The 16829-nt window shown below is 49.5% G+C and overlaps 1 protein-coding gene across 1 annotated transcript in view; it reads left to right on the top strand.

Moving 5' to 3' along the window:
• Positions 1-617: 617 nt before the first annotated feature.
• SLC1A7 (solute carrier family 1 member 7) overlaps positions 618-16829 on the top strand; it is a 41319-nt gene continuing 25107 nt past the window's right edge. The window contains exons 1-2 of the mRNA XM_029948081.1: positions 618-900; positions 6366-6445. Of these exons, the coding sequence (XP_029803941.1) occupies positions 724-900; positions 6366-6445 (257 nt within the window). The 5' untranslated portion in view covers positions 618-723. The remainder of the gene's footprint in view (positions 901-6365; positions 6446-16829) is intronic.

The raw sequence follows: 16829 nt of genomic DNA on the forward strand, positions 1-16829 counted from the left end.
CTCTCTGTTCACGTGGTGGAAATCAAACCAACATGGGCCTGAATCCCACTCTGCTCCTGCTACCTCTGTGACAATGACCAAGGGACTCTTACTCCTGGGGTCTCCATCTCCCTTTCAGTAAAACGAAGGTTGAAGGCTTAGGGTTGCTGGGTGACTTCCCATGACTCACATAGGTCAAGCAACTAGGACAGGAGTGGCACACAACACATGTCCTTTGCCTCGGTTTCCTCATCTGTAAAATGATACTTATAGTACTTACATCTCAGAATTGGTATTAAGTTTAAATGCACTAATGCAAGCAAAGTGCTTCTAGAATAGCTCCTGTTACATGATAAATGCCTAATTAATGTTAGTGATTGCTAGTATCCCATTGCTTTGCCTTCAGTTCTTTCTGGAATGAAGTGGGGGTAAAAATCAAACCAACAGAGCAAGTGTCCCTCTGTTCCTCCCACAAGTCTCTGGGCCCCTCCCCTGTTTAAGAGGTGCACTTGGCTTTGAGGTCCAAACCCCTGGACCACGTGGCCTGCTCTAATTTCCCAGGCCCTGATCTGTTCCTGGCTCCTAATGACGCAGCTGGTAATAGGATTGTGGCTTCCCTCTGGGGCAGACGTGCAGGCCATGGCTGTGGGGCTGGCGACTGGTGCTTAGCACCCCTGACCACCTGCCTGCGGAGCGGCCAGAGCCCCTGGCTGGGACCCTGAGCCCCCGGCTGGCCTCACGTGCATGGAATGGTGCTGTGCCCGGTGCCAGCAGGCTGGGCTCACCATGGTGCCAGGCGCCATCCTGGCACGAGGGAGGGACCTGTGCAAACGGAACGGACTGCTCATCCTATCTGTCCTATCTGTCACCGTGGGCTGCCTTCTCGGCTTCTTCCTGAGGACTCGTCGCCTCTCACCACAGGTCAGCTGCCCAGAGCTTCTCTGGGTCCCCATCGAGGAGGGGAGTGTGGGCCTGAGGGATCTGGGAATCACAGTCCCACTCCATGGCTCCCTGGTGACATGAGAGGGGCTGAGTCACTTTGCCTCTCTGGGTTCCAGTTTTCTCATCTGTAGCATGGGTGTGACAACACACTGCAGGACTAGAGTGAGGGCCAATGAAACAGTGCAGGAAATGGTTACAAATGGCATCACCAGGTGAGTGAGAGGCAAAGACATCTCAGTAGGATAACCATCAGGCGAAGAGGCATGGGAACAGGAGGAATGGAGACAGGTAAGAGTGCAAGGCCGGCATCAGAGAGCACCTCCTACAGCAGCTCAGATGAGTAGAGCGCTAGGAAGGGTATGCCAGGCAGAAGGAACAGCAGGAGCGAGATGTAGGGCCATGAAAGATTGGGCGTGTGGAGCAGGCTGTTCCTGGCAGCTGGAACAGATGCTAGAAAGCAGGGGCTGGAGCTCAGGGGCCATCGGGCCTCTGGACCCCATCACCTAGCATGGCCCTGGGACAGCCAGCTTTGGGCCGAAGAGCGAAACGGTCAGATCTCAGCTTGGAGAGCTCACTCGGGTGCTGAGTGGTGGCTGAGGTGGTGATACAGGCAGGGGACCAAGTGAGGGGGTGGCTGAAGGGGTGAGACCTGATGGCAGGGTGATGAATGAGGCACTTGTGAGAACTGTTTCCAAAAGAGGAGCCCTCAGGATGTAGTGGCAGATTGGCTGTGGGGCAGGAAATTAGGCCAGGTCTCCAGGGTTCCGGCCCATGTGACGGGCTGAGCAGGGGCACCATTCCCTCTCAGCACCCATCTCCCACGGACAGGGAAGGACACTCACATGGCATTAAAGGAAAGATTATTCTGACACTTGTTCTAACAGTAAGGGAGATTTTATTGTGGTAGGTGTCAAGACCATGGGAATAGGGGAGATCAGGTTCAAGTCCGAACACAACAAAGACAGCTGATGATTTAGAGCCAATGAGCGTGGTGAGGGCGCCAACGGATAGAAAACTGCTAAGAGGAGACATGGAGGGATTCCTGCTAGATCAACTTAGCAGGATTCCTGCTGAAGGTAAAGGTAAAGAGGGGGCACGCTCACTGAACTCACTCGGCAGGATTTTTGCTCTAACCGGGCTAGGCAGGCCAAAGACAAGGCCAAGGATGAGGTCTGGCAGAAAACAGGGCTTAAAGTAGCCAGTCTCACGTTTTTGCAAGGAGAGTCTTTGCCGACGGGCTCCTGGAAGATCCCATTTCATACAGTTCTTCTTCCTGCAGTGCATGGACACCAAGTGTCCATACAGCTAGGGCTCAAGGCACCAGATTTGGTGGCCCATGAAAAGGGAAACCCCACCTCCCTGAGAACTGAGCCCCTGTTACAACGGTGACACTGTTAAGCCACTCTTGGCTTTTAGGGAGAAGCATGGACTCTGGAGACAGTGCGACCCTTGACTCTGTCTCTACTAGTAAATGGATGGCTGTGCGGCCCTAGGCAAAACCCTTCTCCTTTCTGGGCCTCACTATCCTCATCTAGAGTGGGGGGCACTGTATGTCTACCAGGGGTGTTTTGAGAATAAACAAGGATTCATCCAGCATGTGAATTAATGAATGAATGACAGCGGTGCTAAGTGGCTGACCCTTCACTCCTCCCTCTCTTATTGCCTGTCCAAGTCCGACCTATGTCAGGAACCATCTCATATTCCATATCTTATAAAAGTTCTTACAGACCTGTCCCACTCTGAATTAATACTCTGCTCCCACACTCACACCACGCTCAGACTTCCATTGTCACCAGCGGCCAGCTGTCTTGCTTCAGAGCCCTTGGTGCAGGTGTCTACGGCTCCCATAAGATTTCAACTTGCTGACTATCACATGGGCTTTCATGAGCCAAAATGTGAGCCTCGCTCAGTGCTTGTCACAGAGACTGCCCTCGACTCTGCCGAATTAAACGGCAGGGCACAAACAACCTGCAATCTGCGTTCTTTAATTTCCCAGAGCAACAACAAATGTATTTCCTGCAGGAAGATTATTTTGTGAAAACAAATTGGAATGCTTCTCATTAAAAGCCAAGCTCCTCCGGGCCTCCTTTGCCAAAGGGGCCTGCCCCATCTGCTTGGAAATGCAAATGTATTCCGGTCTGGATTAACCTGCCAGATAAATTGAGGAAAGGATGTGGAGTCTTAGAACAATTATTTGGCAGGAATTGCCTTTCTCAGCGTCTTACTTTGAAATCCAGCAGTTGTTTCTGTGATCTCTGCCAGTGACTCAGAGACTAAACCCTTATTTTGTAAGCTTATGCAACAGGCAAAAGTCACAAACAATTTGCAAAATGGAAGAATGTCCTACTTGTGAAAAAACTTACAAAACCATGGATTGTCTCTTTGGAAATGGTATCTCATTTAAAATATAGACTGTTTTGAAAGTTTCAGTGAACCCATGGTGAATATACAATTGCATCCTTTCCTTCCTGGAATTCCACTAAAATTAAAGTAATGGAGTTGTTTAAAGATATAAACTCCCAGGAGAATATAAAAGGAGACAGTGGAGAAAAGAAGTAGAGGGAATACAAGAAATTAGGCAAGATGGGAAGTGGATAGATTTGAATGATCTCACTTAGTAGGAGCACAGAAAGCTAGAACTTGTGTCTGTTGAAGTAGATGCCACCTCAGTTTGGCTTGGAGGGATCCAGAAAGTTCTGCACTTGAACATGCACAGAGCTGCAGGAGGCCACGTGAAGCATGGAGGTGAAATCAGGGGCATTGGTTCGAATTTGTTAACCAGAGCATGAGCCCTCCAGCTCATGTAGTGAGGCAACTCCTATCCACCCGTCTCTACTGTCCTGCCTGTCCCAAGGAACCAGGGGAGTATGACCTAGGGAAATCAGGCCCACCTGTGTGTGTTGAGGGTTGGGAGGTGATGAGGCACATGCATCCCACGAATTAGTGGGATCCCCACAAGATTGCTGTCACCTGGGCTTAGGCGCACCCTCACCCCCTAGTCAGAGGTAGGAAGGGACTCCTCACTGAAGCCTCAGACAAAACATCTATCAAGGGGACTCCTCCCCGTCCGTCCTGTCCCCAGTAAAAATGCCATCCTTTGACAAGCTTCACTCATGCCCACAGAAGTTCAGTGCCTCACACTTACATAGGAGCAGAAGCCAAGGTTAAAACTTCTAACAGAAAGAGACTAAACAAACAGAAAAGAGGGTCTCCAATGAAGCAGAGACAATGCAGGAAATATAAAAAAAAATTTTAATCATTTCTTAAGTTCTTTGTACACGTGAGAGAAGATATCGTGACTGAAAAACAGAACAGGATGCAAAAAGTAAGAATGATCCAAGAACACAAAAGAGTTTTTGAAATTAAAAATCAATGAGCCAAGATTAAAATGTCAAGAGCTAGTATAAAGTTGCAGAAATCTCTCAGAAGGTAAAGCAAAAAGAGATATGAAAGAAAATATAAGGAAATCAGAGGTATCCAACGTCCAGCTCCCTTACAAGAGTTTTAAAGAAAGCTAGCAGGAAATGTGGAAAGATTTCAGAGAATATAAGATACTTTCTCAGAAGCAAAAAATATGCACAGCACTATGAATTTAAAAAAAAAGAAAGAAAATCAGAAACTCTTATGCTGTGTGAGACATCACCATGAAAATTGCAGAAAACTGGAAATTGACAGATAATCTTTAAATGGTTCTGAGGGAATAAAACAAGTCTCAGCAGGGAGAGGAAGAATGGCTCCCGACATCATAAGCAATTCTAGAATCTAGAAGACAAGGGGAAATGCCTTTGACATGTGGAGGGAAAATTCTTTCAAACTAGGAATCTTATATTTAGCCAGACTCAGACGTAAGAGTACAATAAGGCATTTTTGCTCATGCTCATGGGACTCAGAAGTTTCTCTCCCAGTCACCCTTATTCTTTAAAGATTTTCTGGAGCATTGGAAACCACAATAGAAAGGGACAAGGAGGCTTGATTTCTGGTCCTGCACCGTCGCTACTAAGTCCCCTCCCTCTCTTGGCTCAGCTGTACTAGAAGATCTTTAAAATCCTTTCTCAGCGCCAAACTTCTAGGAGTTGAGGCTTTTCAAAGTATCAGACTATTAACCAAGTGTTATGTTTAGCTTTGGTTTAAATATGTATCTATATGGCTGCAAGAACAAAAATCTAACTTGGATGGAGCTTGAAAGTCCCTGCACCATCCTCGCCCACAACCTTACCCTCAGGAAGGTGGTCTCAAGCGAGGTTTGCCAGAAATAGCAAAACAAGTTAAATTTAAAATCTTAAAAATGGCACACTCAGTTAAATTTGAATTTCAGATGAACAACAAAAATTACTTGTTGTTGGGGAGCCTGCGTGGCTCAGTTGGTTAAGGGTCCCACTTTGGCTCAGGTCATGATCTCACAGTTAGTGAGTTCAAGCCCCACCTCTATGCTGCCAGCTCGGAGCCCACTTCGGATCCTCCGTATCTCTCTCTCTGCCCCTCCCCCATGAGCATGTTCACTCATGCACTCTCTCTCAAAATATTATTTGTTGTTCATATGAAATTCAGATTTACCTGGGTTTAGTGACCCCTTCTACTTCAGCTTCCAGCTTCAGGGCATGTGACTCTGGAGACAGCTGACAGCAAGGACAGGGCACCCTAATCCAAGTCCCCATGGGTAGGCTGGACCCAGTGGCCTGTGAGGAAGCCCAGCATAAGAACTCTGCCCAGTAGGGCTCTTTATACTGAGTGGTGTCCCACCAACGCAGTCCGATTCTCTCTCCTTCCGCAAGGAGGCTGACAAGAGCCCATGATGTGGGGGTGGGGTGGGGGCAGGGAGGCACCAGAGAATGGCCCCAAATGCAGGAGAAACTGACTCAAGAATGCTATGCACTGTTGATGAATAGTCTCCCTGTAAACTAGACTGAGAGCTCCATTGCAGGAACTGTGCCTAATTCACTCTGGGGTACCAGCACGATGCTTGGCCATCCAGGCTGAAGGAACATGTGAACAGTAAATGGCCCTACCCTCTAGCCACTTACCATCTGCTACATGAGACACCTGTATACCATGAATGGGCAGATGGATGGTGCAGAGGTGGGGGAGAGCTGTCATTTACTCTGGTCACTGAACATATTCTCGCATCCAGGCACTCCACCAGGTGCTTTATGTGCCTCCTCTCATTTAAGCCTCCAAATGACCCTATGAAGTGGTTGTTACCCTTTGTTACAGATGAGAAAAACTCAGAGAGGTCGAGTAACTAGCTTAAGGCCACACAGCTTGTTATAGAGGGTCAAGATTAGAACCCAAGTCTTTTTGGCTCCAAAACCAGTGCTTCCTCCGAGGACCCTGCCATCCATGTGCTGGACTCGGGAGGGCGGGTGATGGTTTTGAAGGCCGTAAAGAATGGAGAGCTGGGAAGTCAGTACCGCCTGCTATAACCCCAGCTCTTGCTGCATTTTCAGGAAATTAGCTACTTCCAGTTTCCTGGAGAGCTCCTGATGAGGATGCTGAAGATGCTGATCCTACCGCTGGTGGTCTCCAGGTGAGGGAGGGCAGGTGTTTGGCTGGGAGGCCAGGGCTGGCGGGGAGAAGACTCTCTACAGATTCAGTAGGTGCCCTGCTCCTGCCATGGGTGGCTGACCTGAAAATAGTGTGATTGGGGGTCGTTACGGGCACTTGGTTGCGATATGGGCTGCTGGAGCCCGGGTCGTTCAGGGGCTCCAGCTATTTCAGTCCCATTCAATGGAATTTTTAGTGACTTAAAAAAGTGATTTGATGTCATAGGACGTGACCTGGCTCCCAGGTAGCTCAGGGCCAGGTAGCTGGGTGGCTTCCCAGCAGAGGCGCTCTTTATGGTGAATGCAGCAGGGCGTGGGGAAAAGACATCTTTGGAGACACCCATGAGATGATATCCTGGCTCAGCCTTGCAACCTTGGACAGGTTCCCAAACTCCTCTGAGCTTCAGTTCCCTCATCTATACAATGAGAATAACGCCCACTCCAAAGGGTTGTTACGAGGACTGTAGGAGACTCTACACTTGTGTGTGCTAGAGGTTCGGAGGGCTGGGTCACAGGGTGCGAGGGAGGGTGGTGGGATGTGAAGTTGGGGGCGGGGGAGGTTCTTGCTCCAGCATGAAAGGCTCCTGCATGCCAGGCTTAAGAATTCAGACTTTACGGGGAGCCCAGGTGGATTAGTTGGTTAAGCAACCGACCCTTGATTTCAGCTCAGGTCATGATCTCAAGATTTGTGGGTTCAAGCCCCACATGGGCTCTGTGCTGACATCACAGAGCCTGCTTGGGATTCTCCTCTCCCGCTCTCTTAGCCTCTCCTCTACTTGCTCCCTTGCTCTCTGTCAAAATAAATTAACACTAAAAAATTAAAAAAAAAAAAAGAGAGAAATCAGATTCTACTCACTGGAGGGCCACTGGAAATCACTGGAGATCATCTGTCCCTACCAATGATGTGTTGGGTGGCCTTGAGCGAGCCTTACCCCTCTCTGGGTCTCAGATTTCCCCACCTGTAACAAGCTGGCTGCTCCAGGTGGTGTCTAAGAGCCCTTCATTGCTCTGAGGCTGTGGGTTTGAAATCCTCACCTCCCAGGACTTCTCTGCAGGGAGGAAGGTGGGCACATCTCTGAATCCTGTGTATGTGTTGGGGTGGGGGAAGTAGTGGGCTCTGTCCTTGGGGCAAGGTCAGTGCTTCCCCAGCCTCCCTACTGCTGAGCCCCAGCCAGTTGGGCTCCCCTTCCCCTCTAGGGCAGGGAGGTACCCTCTGCTCCCTGCAGGGGGCCTTTGTCAAGTTCAATTTCGCTTTCTGCAGGCAGCACTTAGGTCTCCCAGGATGCAGCCTCCATCCCATCCCACACTCTGCTGAAACACAGCCTCCCTCCCTCCCTCTGGAAGCTGTCCTTGACTTCTCATCCCACTCTGCTCGTTGTCTCCTCCCTGTGCATCTTTTCTTTTGAGTCAGTCACCGAGTCAATGAATCTGTCAAGGTCACCAGTAGCTTCCATGTTGCTAAATCCAAAGGATTCTCTCAGTCCCTGCTCTGAGTGACCTCTCTCTCCACGACAGTTGCTACAGTAGATAGAGCCGCTGATCCCCCTTCCCTCTGGACATTCTCCTCCTCACGCTCCCCCGGGTTTGCCTGCTCCTGCCCTCCATCCCAGCTTCTCTTCCTCTACCCCACTTCCGAACGTTGTCGCTCTCCGGACTTCTCTCTCGTGTCCATCCTCATGGTTTGAGGTGCCCCCTGCAAGCCCAACACTCCCAAGGTCAGCTCTCCCACCCAGATCTCTCGTCTGAGCACCACATTCAAACTACCTAGTTGACATCAGTCCTGGATGTTCAACAGGTGTCTCAAATTTAGTGTCACCAACTTGAGATTTTACCCCACAAACCAGTTCCTTCTCCTGTTTTCTCCTTGTCATTACACAGGAGCTCCATCCACCCAGTTATCAAACCTCCTTGCTTATTCCCTCACCATCCCCACCGCCAGCCCGTGTGTCAGTGACTGCGTCTGGTCCTGCCTCCCAGTGCCCACCAGCTTCACCCCCACCACACGGATCCGGACTCCACAGTGACCTGCCGGCCTCCGACTTCGGCCCTCGCTCCTCCCTCCCCATTCTCCACCCAGCGGTCACATGACCTCCTGAAAAGCCATCTGGGCCCTGCTGCTCATTACCCTGAACGAAGTGGCATTCCACGGCATTTAGAACACAGCGTCCCGCCCTTACCCTGATCTCGGAGGCCCCACCTGATCCTCCCCTGCCTGCACCCCACCTCACCCCAGGCCCCACTCACTCTAGTCCCACTGGACCAGACCAAACTCTCCCCCACCTCAGGGTCTCACACATGCTGTTCCTTCTGCTTCCAACACTTTATATCTCTTCCTCTTTTTTTTTTCAAATATAATTTACTGTCAAGTTGGCTAACATACAGTGTGTACAGTGTGCTCTCGGTTTTGGGGGTAGATTCCCATGATTCATCGCTTACATACAACACCCAGTGCTCATCCCAACAAGTGCCCTTCTCATGCCCATCACCCGTTTCCCCCTCCGCTTCCTCTTCTTTAGAGCTCCATGTCACCGCCACTGTCCACCCCACCTGCCCCCACCCCTCACTACTACCTTCACGCTGCCTCTTCACACTCTGTCCCTTTCCCTGCACGGCACTTACCATCCACTGTTATCCTGTATGTAGTCACTTGTTTGCTTGTTTCTTGATCTCCCACAGGACTGTAAAGTCTGTAAAGGCAGAGACAGTATTCTGCTGAGGTTCCCCTCTGGACCTACCCAAGTGCCTGGCACATAGTAGGTACTCCTTTATACTTGTCAAGTGAATCAGTGAAGAGATTCAACAATCACGCGTTGTGCTCGCGGCACTCGGCCCCGACCTGGGTGCTGCAGATACAGAGACCAATGAAGGTCATTCCCCAAGGAGCTCACAGGCTGTGAGGGAGAAAACAGATGGTTATGTGATGGCTAAGTAAGAGAGTTGATGGAAGAAGACTCTTCTTTTTTCTCCATTTTCCCCAGTTTGATGAGGATATAAAGTGCAGGAATCCCGGTAGGCGGCTTCACGGTCCTTTGCCATTGACTGTACTTTACTGCCCGGGTGTCACCGCATACTCAGAGCAGAAATGCCGCAAAGGCAGAGGGTCTGCAAGGACCTGGAGTCACACAGACCTGGGCTCCCACCCTGGCCCTGCCGGTTTCTGGCTGTGTGACCATGGGCAAGTCATTTAACTTTTTTAAAAGTCCTGGAGTCAGAGTCAGAAGCTTGGGACCTAGGCCTGATTCTACCACAGATTATCACGTGATCTTAGGCAAGGAGCCTTCATGCTGGGCCTCAGTTTACCCAGCTTACCTAGCGACTAAGGGCCTGTCGAGCTCTCCAAATCCTGTCTCTCACTAGATGAAAGTGCTTTCTGTGGGCTGGGACTGGAATGTGACGCTCACTTGATGAAAGTCTGTGTGTGTTCGCACATTTCCTTTGTTTATTATACAGTTTGGGCTTGTGCAGAGCAACCGTGTCACTGAAAAATGGAAGCGCCTTACTATTTTCCTACTAAGGGAGAGTTACACCTTCTTAAGGGGGAAAAAGGGCACATTTTAAGTCCCAAACCCTGTCCTCGAACTCATCTTCCTTTAGCTTCCACTGCAATCCATCCATCCATGATCGCCCACAGTTACCCCAGCTCTTGCTCCTGGCCACTTCAAGGCTGGTGACCTGTGCCCTCAAGGAGCAGCCATTTGGGTGTTACCACTCAGGGCAGAGCAAAATCACCAGAGCTGCCCTGACAGTTCAAGATCAGGGATTTTCTGCAGTGTGATCGCTCCAGGGCAGTGGGAGGACACACACGAAGGCACATTTGCTTCCAGGTCAAATAACCTGCAATTCTGGGCTCCAGGCCACCTCTTTTCCAGCAGAACCTGCCACCCCATCCCTATGCCATGTCCCTGCGATCAGGCTGGTTATGTCCTTAGTCCCTGAGTGTGCCACATGCTTTTCTGCCTCCATACCTTTGCTCCTGCTTTACGTGCTTCCGTGAATGTCCTCTTCCCTTCCTAACCAAAGTCTCACTCTGCGTTCAAGACCTAGTTCAAGGTTCTGTCTGCGGGTCTTCCAGCTCTTCATTTATTGATAACAATTGATGATGACCTGTCTCCACCACAGATGCTGCTCGTAACCCTGGATGCACTCAGCTTTGTTAGTTAAATGAATTCACAGTCACAGCTGGTATACCACGATGGGGTACAGACTCCTTTTTCTGTACAGTCGTGAAATCAGCATTCCTATCTGGACGATTCTATACTAAGAATTCGCTCTGATAAGGTCACCAGTTGCTGTGACTTCTCCGTGGAGAAGGACCATGTGCATCACTGTGTTTTTATGTGAGATACTGGGAGGAGGTCAGGTTCATTGTCCCCCTTGTCAGTGGTGGTGGTCAGTGAGACAGAAAACAAATAGACAAGCAAAGAGGGATGATGAGATAAAGAAGTATGGGTGGTAATGGTGGGCAGTTGACACAAAGGATGAGATGACCCTATGCCGACCTTCAGGGGTCTCACCGTCTGGCAGAAGGACAGTCACAGAAACACTTTGTTTTAGAAAAAGGAGGCCCAACTCGAGGGAGGTGGGGCCAGCCAGCCTGGGGTGGAGGCCAGCTCTGTCAGTCTTCCCACAGTCTGGCATCTTCCAGCTCTCGGCTTCTTGTGTCTAGAATCCACTCTAAACCAGCACCTGGCCTGGGCCCCCTCCTCAGACAGGCAGGCCACAGTCCAGCTGAGCACAACCTCCCCTTGGCCGGTTGTGGCTTCGTGATTCACAGCGAGGGAGGTGAGCAAACAGTACTGCAGGTGTGGCTGAGAATCTGAGACTCCAGGGGAAGAGCACTTGCTGGATGCATGAACCTAATCGAGTCCCAGCATCTGAGCCTTAGTGACCTTCCCTGTAAAATGGGTTTCCCTCGAAGGGTTATTCTCAGAACAAAATAAGATCAGGTACTTGGAGCACCCAGCAAAGCTCCTGATATATTATGAATGTCACAAGTTTTGTCTAACCTATTAAGGCTTCTCCAAGGCCCAGAAGAGATGCTTCATGAAACCCTCCCCACCGTTTCTGCTCTCAGCAGGCAACCCCTTTGGGTGACCTGTTCTTTTTTTTTTTTTTTTTTTTGATAGAGAGACAGACAGACAGACAGACAGGCAGAGCACGAGCAGCAGAGGGGCAGAGAGAGAGGGAGATACAGAATCCAAAGCAGCTCCAGGCTCTGGGCTGACAGCTCGATGCAGGGCTCGAACCCACAGATCGTGAGACCATGACCTGAGCTGAAGTCGGACGCTCAGCCACTGAGCCCTGACCTGTTCTTCCTTCGTATTTTCACTTAGCACCTGTACCTCACTTGTCACTCTCTCCGGAAAGTCTGTCTTGACTCAGGCACACCTGGAAACACTGATCCAGACCCGCATGTAGCACTTCTCCCTCTGAGTCCTGCTCACCTGTGTTCATGGCAGCCTTCGCAGGCACATGGACGAGGCACCGTGCACGTCCACATACACACACACGTCCCTGTGCCCAGAGCCATTCCCGGTGTGATGGCTGGCGAAGCCTCCTCACCCTCCATGAATTCCTAGCACTCACCACCTCTAGCTGTCCTCTGCCCTCCCCTTCCTGCAGCTAGTCAGAGGACAGCCTTCGCCGGTCTCCCATGCACACACATATCCCTTGCTTCGAGCAGTACGTAAATTTAGCAATTTACATTGTTGGAAGTAAGATCACAGGTAAGGATTACACCTAGAAGTGTAAGCCCTTCAGCCGTCTCTTGGTTTTCTCCCTCTCTCTCTCTCTCTCTCTCTCTCTCTCTCTCTCTCTCACTCACTCTGTACATTAGGTATCTACTACTATGAAACCAATTACCACAAACTTACCCAACTAATATAACACCTATTTATTATCTACTACCTTCCATGGTTCAGAAGCACAGGCATGGCTTAGTTGGATCCTCTGTTTGGGGTCTCATGAGGCTGCAAAGTGTAAGCTGAGCTGTGTTCTCATCTGAAGGCTTGACTGGGGAAGAATCTGTTTCTAAGCTCATTGAGTTGTTGGCAGAAGTCATTTCCTAGTGGCTGTTTATCCAAAGGCCTAGCTCCCTAATGGCTATCAGCTGGAGGCCACCTTTGGGTCCTAGAGGCTACCTGTGGTTCCCTGCCTTCTGGCTCTCTCCAAACGCATTTCACAACATAGTTTTTGGCTTCATCAAGGCCAAGAGGAGGATCTCTCACTTTCCAGTCTTCTGAGACAGTCCTTTACAGCACGATCATGGGAGCTACATCCCATCGCCTTTGCCATATTCTGTTAGTTAGAAGCAAGTTCCAGATCCCACCTACACTTAGGGAGGGAGAGTATGCAAGGGTGTGGATCATTGGAGGGTCAACTTAGGGTGATTCCACTTCTTTCTCTCTTCCCACCTCCCTTCTCTCCACCCTTATTCAATGACAAGCCAGAAATCCTGTCCTCCTGGTCTTTCACAAGCCATCTCCACTCCTGCTCTGCTCCTGGAGCAGGGTGGGGGTGCTGCTCAGCTTCTAGCACAAGTGGCTCATCAAGGAATTTCTTCTAAACAAGGACAACTCTCTTACTATAAAAATAATTCTGAAGAAAACAAATTTCTCAGTGAGCCTGAGTATTGGACTTCAGCTCAGGTCATGATCTCATGGCTCGTAGGTTCAAGCCCCACATCAGGCTCTGTGCTGACAGCTCAGAGCCTGGGGCCTGCTTCAGATTCTGTATCTCCTTCTCTCACTCCACCTCCTTTGCTTGTGCTCTGTCTCTCAAAAATAAACAAACATTAAAAAAATTTTAAAGAAAATAAATTTCTCTATCTCTTTTACAGAAACATCCCAGGGCCTGCTCTACAGTAGATACCTACTAAATGAGTATCAAATGGGTTAAGCACCGTGGAAGGGCAGCTAAGGCAGAATTCATGGAAGTTTTGTGACCAACATTTGAACTGACCCTTGGAGGATGGTTAGGAGTTACATTTTAAAGATGTTTGTATACTTAAAAAAATTCTATAGGGGCACCTGGGTGGCTCAGTTGGTTAACTGTCTGACTCTTGATTTTGGCTCAGGTCATGATTCCAGGGTTGTGAGATCGAGCCCCACATTGGGCTCCACACTGAGCATGGAACCTCCTTAATAGTCTCACTCTTGCTTGCTCTGTCTCTGTCTCCTCCACCTGTTTCTCCCTCTGTCCCTGTCCCCTGCTTGTGCTCTCTCTATGTCTCTAAAATTAAAAATAAATACAATTCTGTAATTATAAGCATTTTAGATAATTGGGGGGAAAATCCTCCTATGAGCCTGCATTCTGCTGCTGTTACTTTTTCCCTATAAAAACTTGCGCTTATCATTCTTAGTAGTGAGTCACTGGGCCCAGGGTTCAGGGTGCAGTCCTTGACTGACTGCTTCAGAAGCTCACCCTCATCTGAGCCCCTGCTCTAGCTGGGCCAGTCCTCTGATGCTGCCAAGAGGCAACCAAATAAGCCAAATGCCAATTTATTCATTCACAAAGATATATCCAACTGCTAAGGAGCACAGGTGCACACAGTCTTTGGCCAGACCATTTCTCCCTGGGGCCCCACCACTTGGGAAGCCACTGGTTACATGTTTGCTGGACAGACAACTTGATTTTTTAATTGAATCACCAGTGTGACTCCAGGTTTGCCATTTTTACTATTTTTGGGGTTCCACCTGGTAGAATCCCATCATGTGTGCATTTAATTTAAACATAATCAATTACATATGCTGGGGAAAACAGAGAAAAATAATTTAAAGGAGGCAGGAGGCTGCCCGCATTCAGAGAGCTGTGCTCTTGAGGTGGGTGTGCTTTGCACGAAGCCAGTCTCAGTCCTCGCGTGCCTCTCAAAGTGTGAGCATCTCACTGCAGCAACTGTGATTCGAAGACACGAGGGGAAGGTTGGGTTTGGGTTTTTCCCCTTTACATCATGGCTTCTGAGCATACTCTGACTGCTTCAGCTGGTGTTCCCTTAGAGAAACAGCTCCTTTATGCACTGCCTTCAGAACTGAATATGCTGAATACGGTCCTACTCCTCTCTACAGCAGGAAGCTTCGTGTCTTCCTCTTGAGGCTCATACCATTGGCCAAAGTCAGCTTATTTCTTTCAGTGGAAGCTTCCAGCCAACTAGATAGAACTGGAACGTTTGATCTTGCCACCAGCCCTGTTGCTCTGGTTCCTTCCACGTGGTGTCACTGTTGAACACAGGTCCTGCATGGTCTGGTTCTAGTTGGCACATTGCAGGCGCCTAGCCCTGCTCTGGCTCCTAGACCCCACTGAAGTGCCCAGTCACTGTTCTTCAAAGCAGCCACACCCTGAACTTGGTTCCTTGGGGCTGAGCTTTGATCCCTTTTCCCTCCTGTTGTATTAGCCCTAGGGGCTTTTAGTGCCAGCAGATCTTGGCCATAGGCACCCTAGTATACCCTGACCCTAACGTCAAATCACAGGAAGCAGGGGTTGGGTTCTTAGTCTTTTCTTTCAGAAGGCCCCTGAGCCTCTCATGCAAACTGATGCACCTTTTCATAACTCTGCATGTGGCTCTTAAAGTCTCAAGGTCTCAAGGTGTGTTCCTCAAACCACAAAGCCTCTCCTTTCCCCTGGATTAAGTGTGCCTTCTTACCATGTATTTGTCATTTGAAAATGTTTTCTAAAAATGAAATTGGCTGCAAGGAGACTATAGAAGAAGCCTCAGACAAAATTTAGAAAATTCCACCTCCAGTCACATTGGCCTAGCAATAGCTTGATGGTCAGGACCTGCCACAGCCTTGTTGCAACCTTGAACTAGGGGCCCCCCATCCCATGGACGGTGCTTGGGTAGGTCCTGAGTGCTTTGCAGCTCTCAGCTCACTTCTCTTCACCCTACTGCTGACTGATCCCGTGCGAATTATGCCTTTTCTGCTGGAAAAGTCAAGCCTTTGGAGCCTTGGCTGGGGGCGGGGGGGCTTCTTTCCTGTTTCCTATCAGTAAGAGGACACTCTGATCCCTTTCGCTTTTAATTTGTAGTTTATCCCAAAGAGTATTGGCAACTTTCTGTTCCTTTACATTCTTGGAGGATACCTTACTGTTACTTCTGCAAAATGAAATCTAGGTGCTTCTACTTCTTCCTTTTTTTCCTTTTTTCACTCACTGTGATGTCCTAAGAATTGCCCATGCTGTACCCTCATCTCCATAATCTTGCTTTCATCTTTCACTTGGGTGGAAGCAGAGTTTGTGAAGCCTTTCTTTTCCTTTCCCTGACACTTAGGATGTTACTGGATAGCCTTTGGGAGCATCACTCTGTCCCACGACTCCAGAGAGTTCTATTTCTACCACATGCTTGACCTCAGCCATAGAATAGACACAATGCCATCTGAGAATTTACAAAAAAGTTCCCAGCAGGTGCCTTTTTATTTTTATTTGTTGGTGGCCCATCAATGCCCCAACTGGGCTGGAGTTTGGTTCTAAGCTTGAGGAGTCAACTGCGCCTTGTTTTCACACATCCCCAGACAGGCGACACCAGGAGGCAGGGGTGGGTCAGCTCAGCATCTGGATCCAGCGAGAGCCTCCAATTCTCCACTTGTTCTTTGCCAAACCCTCCTCTCCCCTCATTCTTCAATTTCTTAAACCAGGCATCATTCAAGGGAAACTGAATCCATGTGTTTGTGATTCACTGACGCCGAACATGGCAGAATGTTTTGTAAGCTTCACATCACAGCAAAGAAATCTAAGTGCGTGTGTGACTGCACTTGGTGTGTGTCTTTACATGTGTGCACGGTGTGCATGTATGTGTGTGCATGTGCATTCCTTTGTATTTATTGTTTTCCTTTCCATTTCTTGTAAGAATTTGAAACTGATTTTTCTTAGAATCGGGAAATCGTGTTTGGCCAAAGAAACCTAACACTCCCTTCTCCCCCTTCCTGAGGAACTCTAGCTTGGCAGAAAACTCCCAAACACCCACGTTCTAACTTATTGGAGATGGTCCTGGGCTGAGTGGCTGTGGAAGTCTGGTGTGGGAGCCGGTGTTCAGAGGGCAGCTGTCGGGGGTCCCCAGCACACAGCGATGGGAAGGGAGGCAGGAGGAACGGCAGCCTGTGTTCTGGCTCCGCCCCTCAAGCCATGGGGCAACTTTTCTCAGCAGAGCTCAGCTGACCTCTCTGATGGGAGCCCTGGGATTCTGTCCTGGCCCTCTTGCCCAGTCAGCTGACCGCCTTACTCATCAAGAGGGAGAACATGGCCCAGCTGTGGGCTGTGGGTGGGGTCAGACCATCAGCCTGGTGACTCCGAAAAGCTCCCCAGTTTTATCACCCGCTGCAGACTCCCTTGCTCTTTCCCCCTTCTGGTAGAGAATTCCTACTCCTCCTGCAAGGATCC

Source organism: Suricata suricatta, chromosome 8 (assembly GCF_006229205.1).
Source record: "Suricata suricatta isolate VVHF042 chromosome 8, meerkat_22Aug2017_6uvM2_HiC, whole genome shotgun sequence".
NCBI lineage: Eukaryota > Metazoa > Chordata > Mammalia > Carnivora > Herpestidae > Suricata > Suricata suricatta.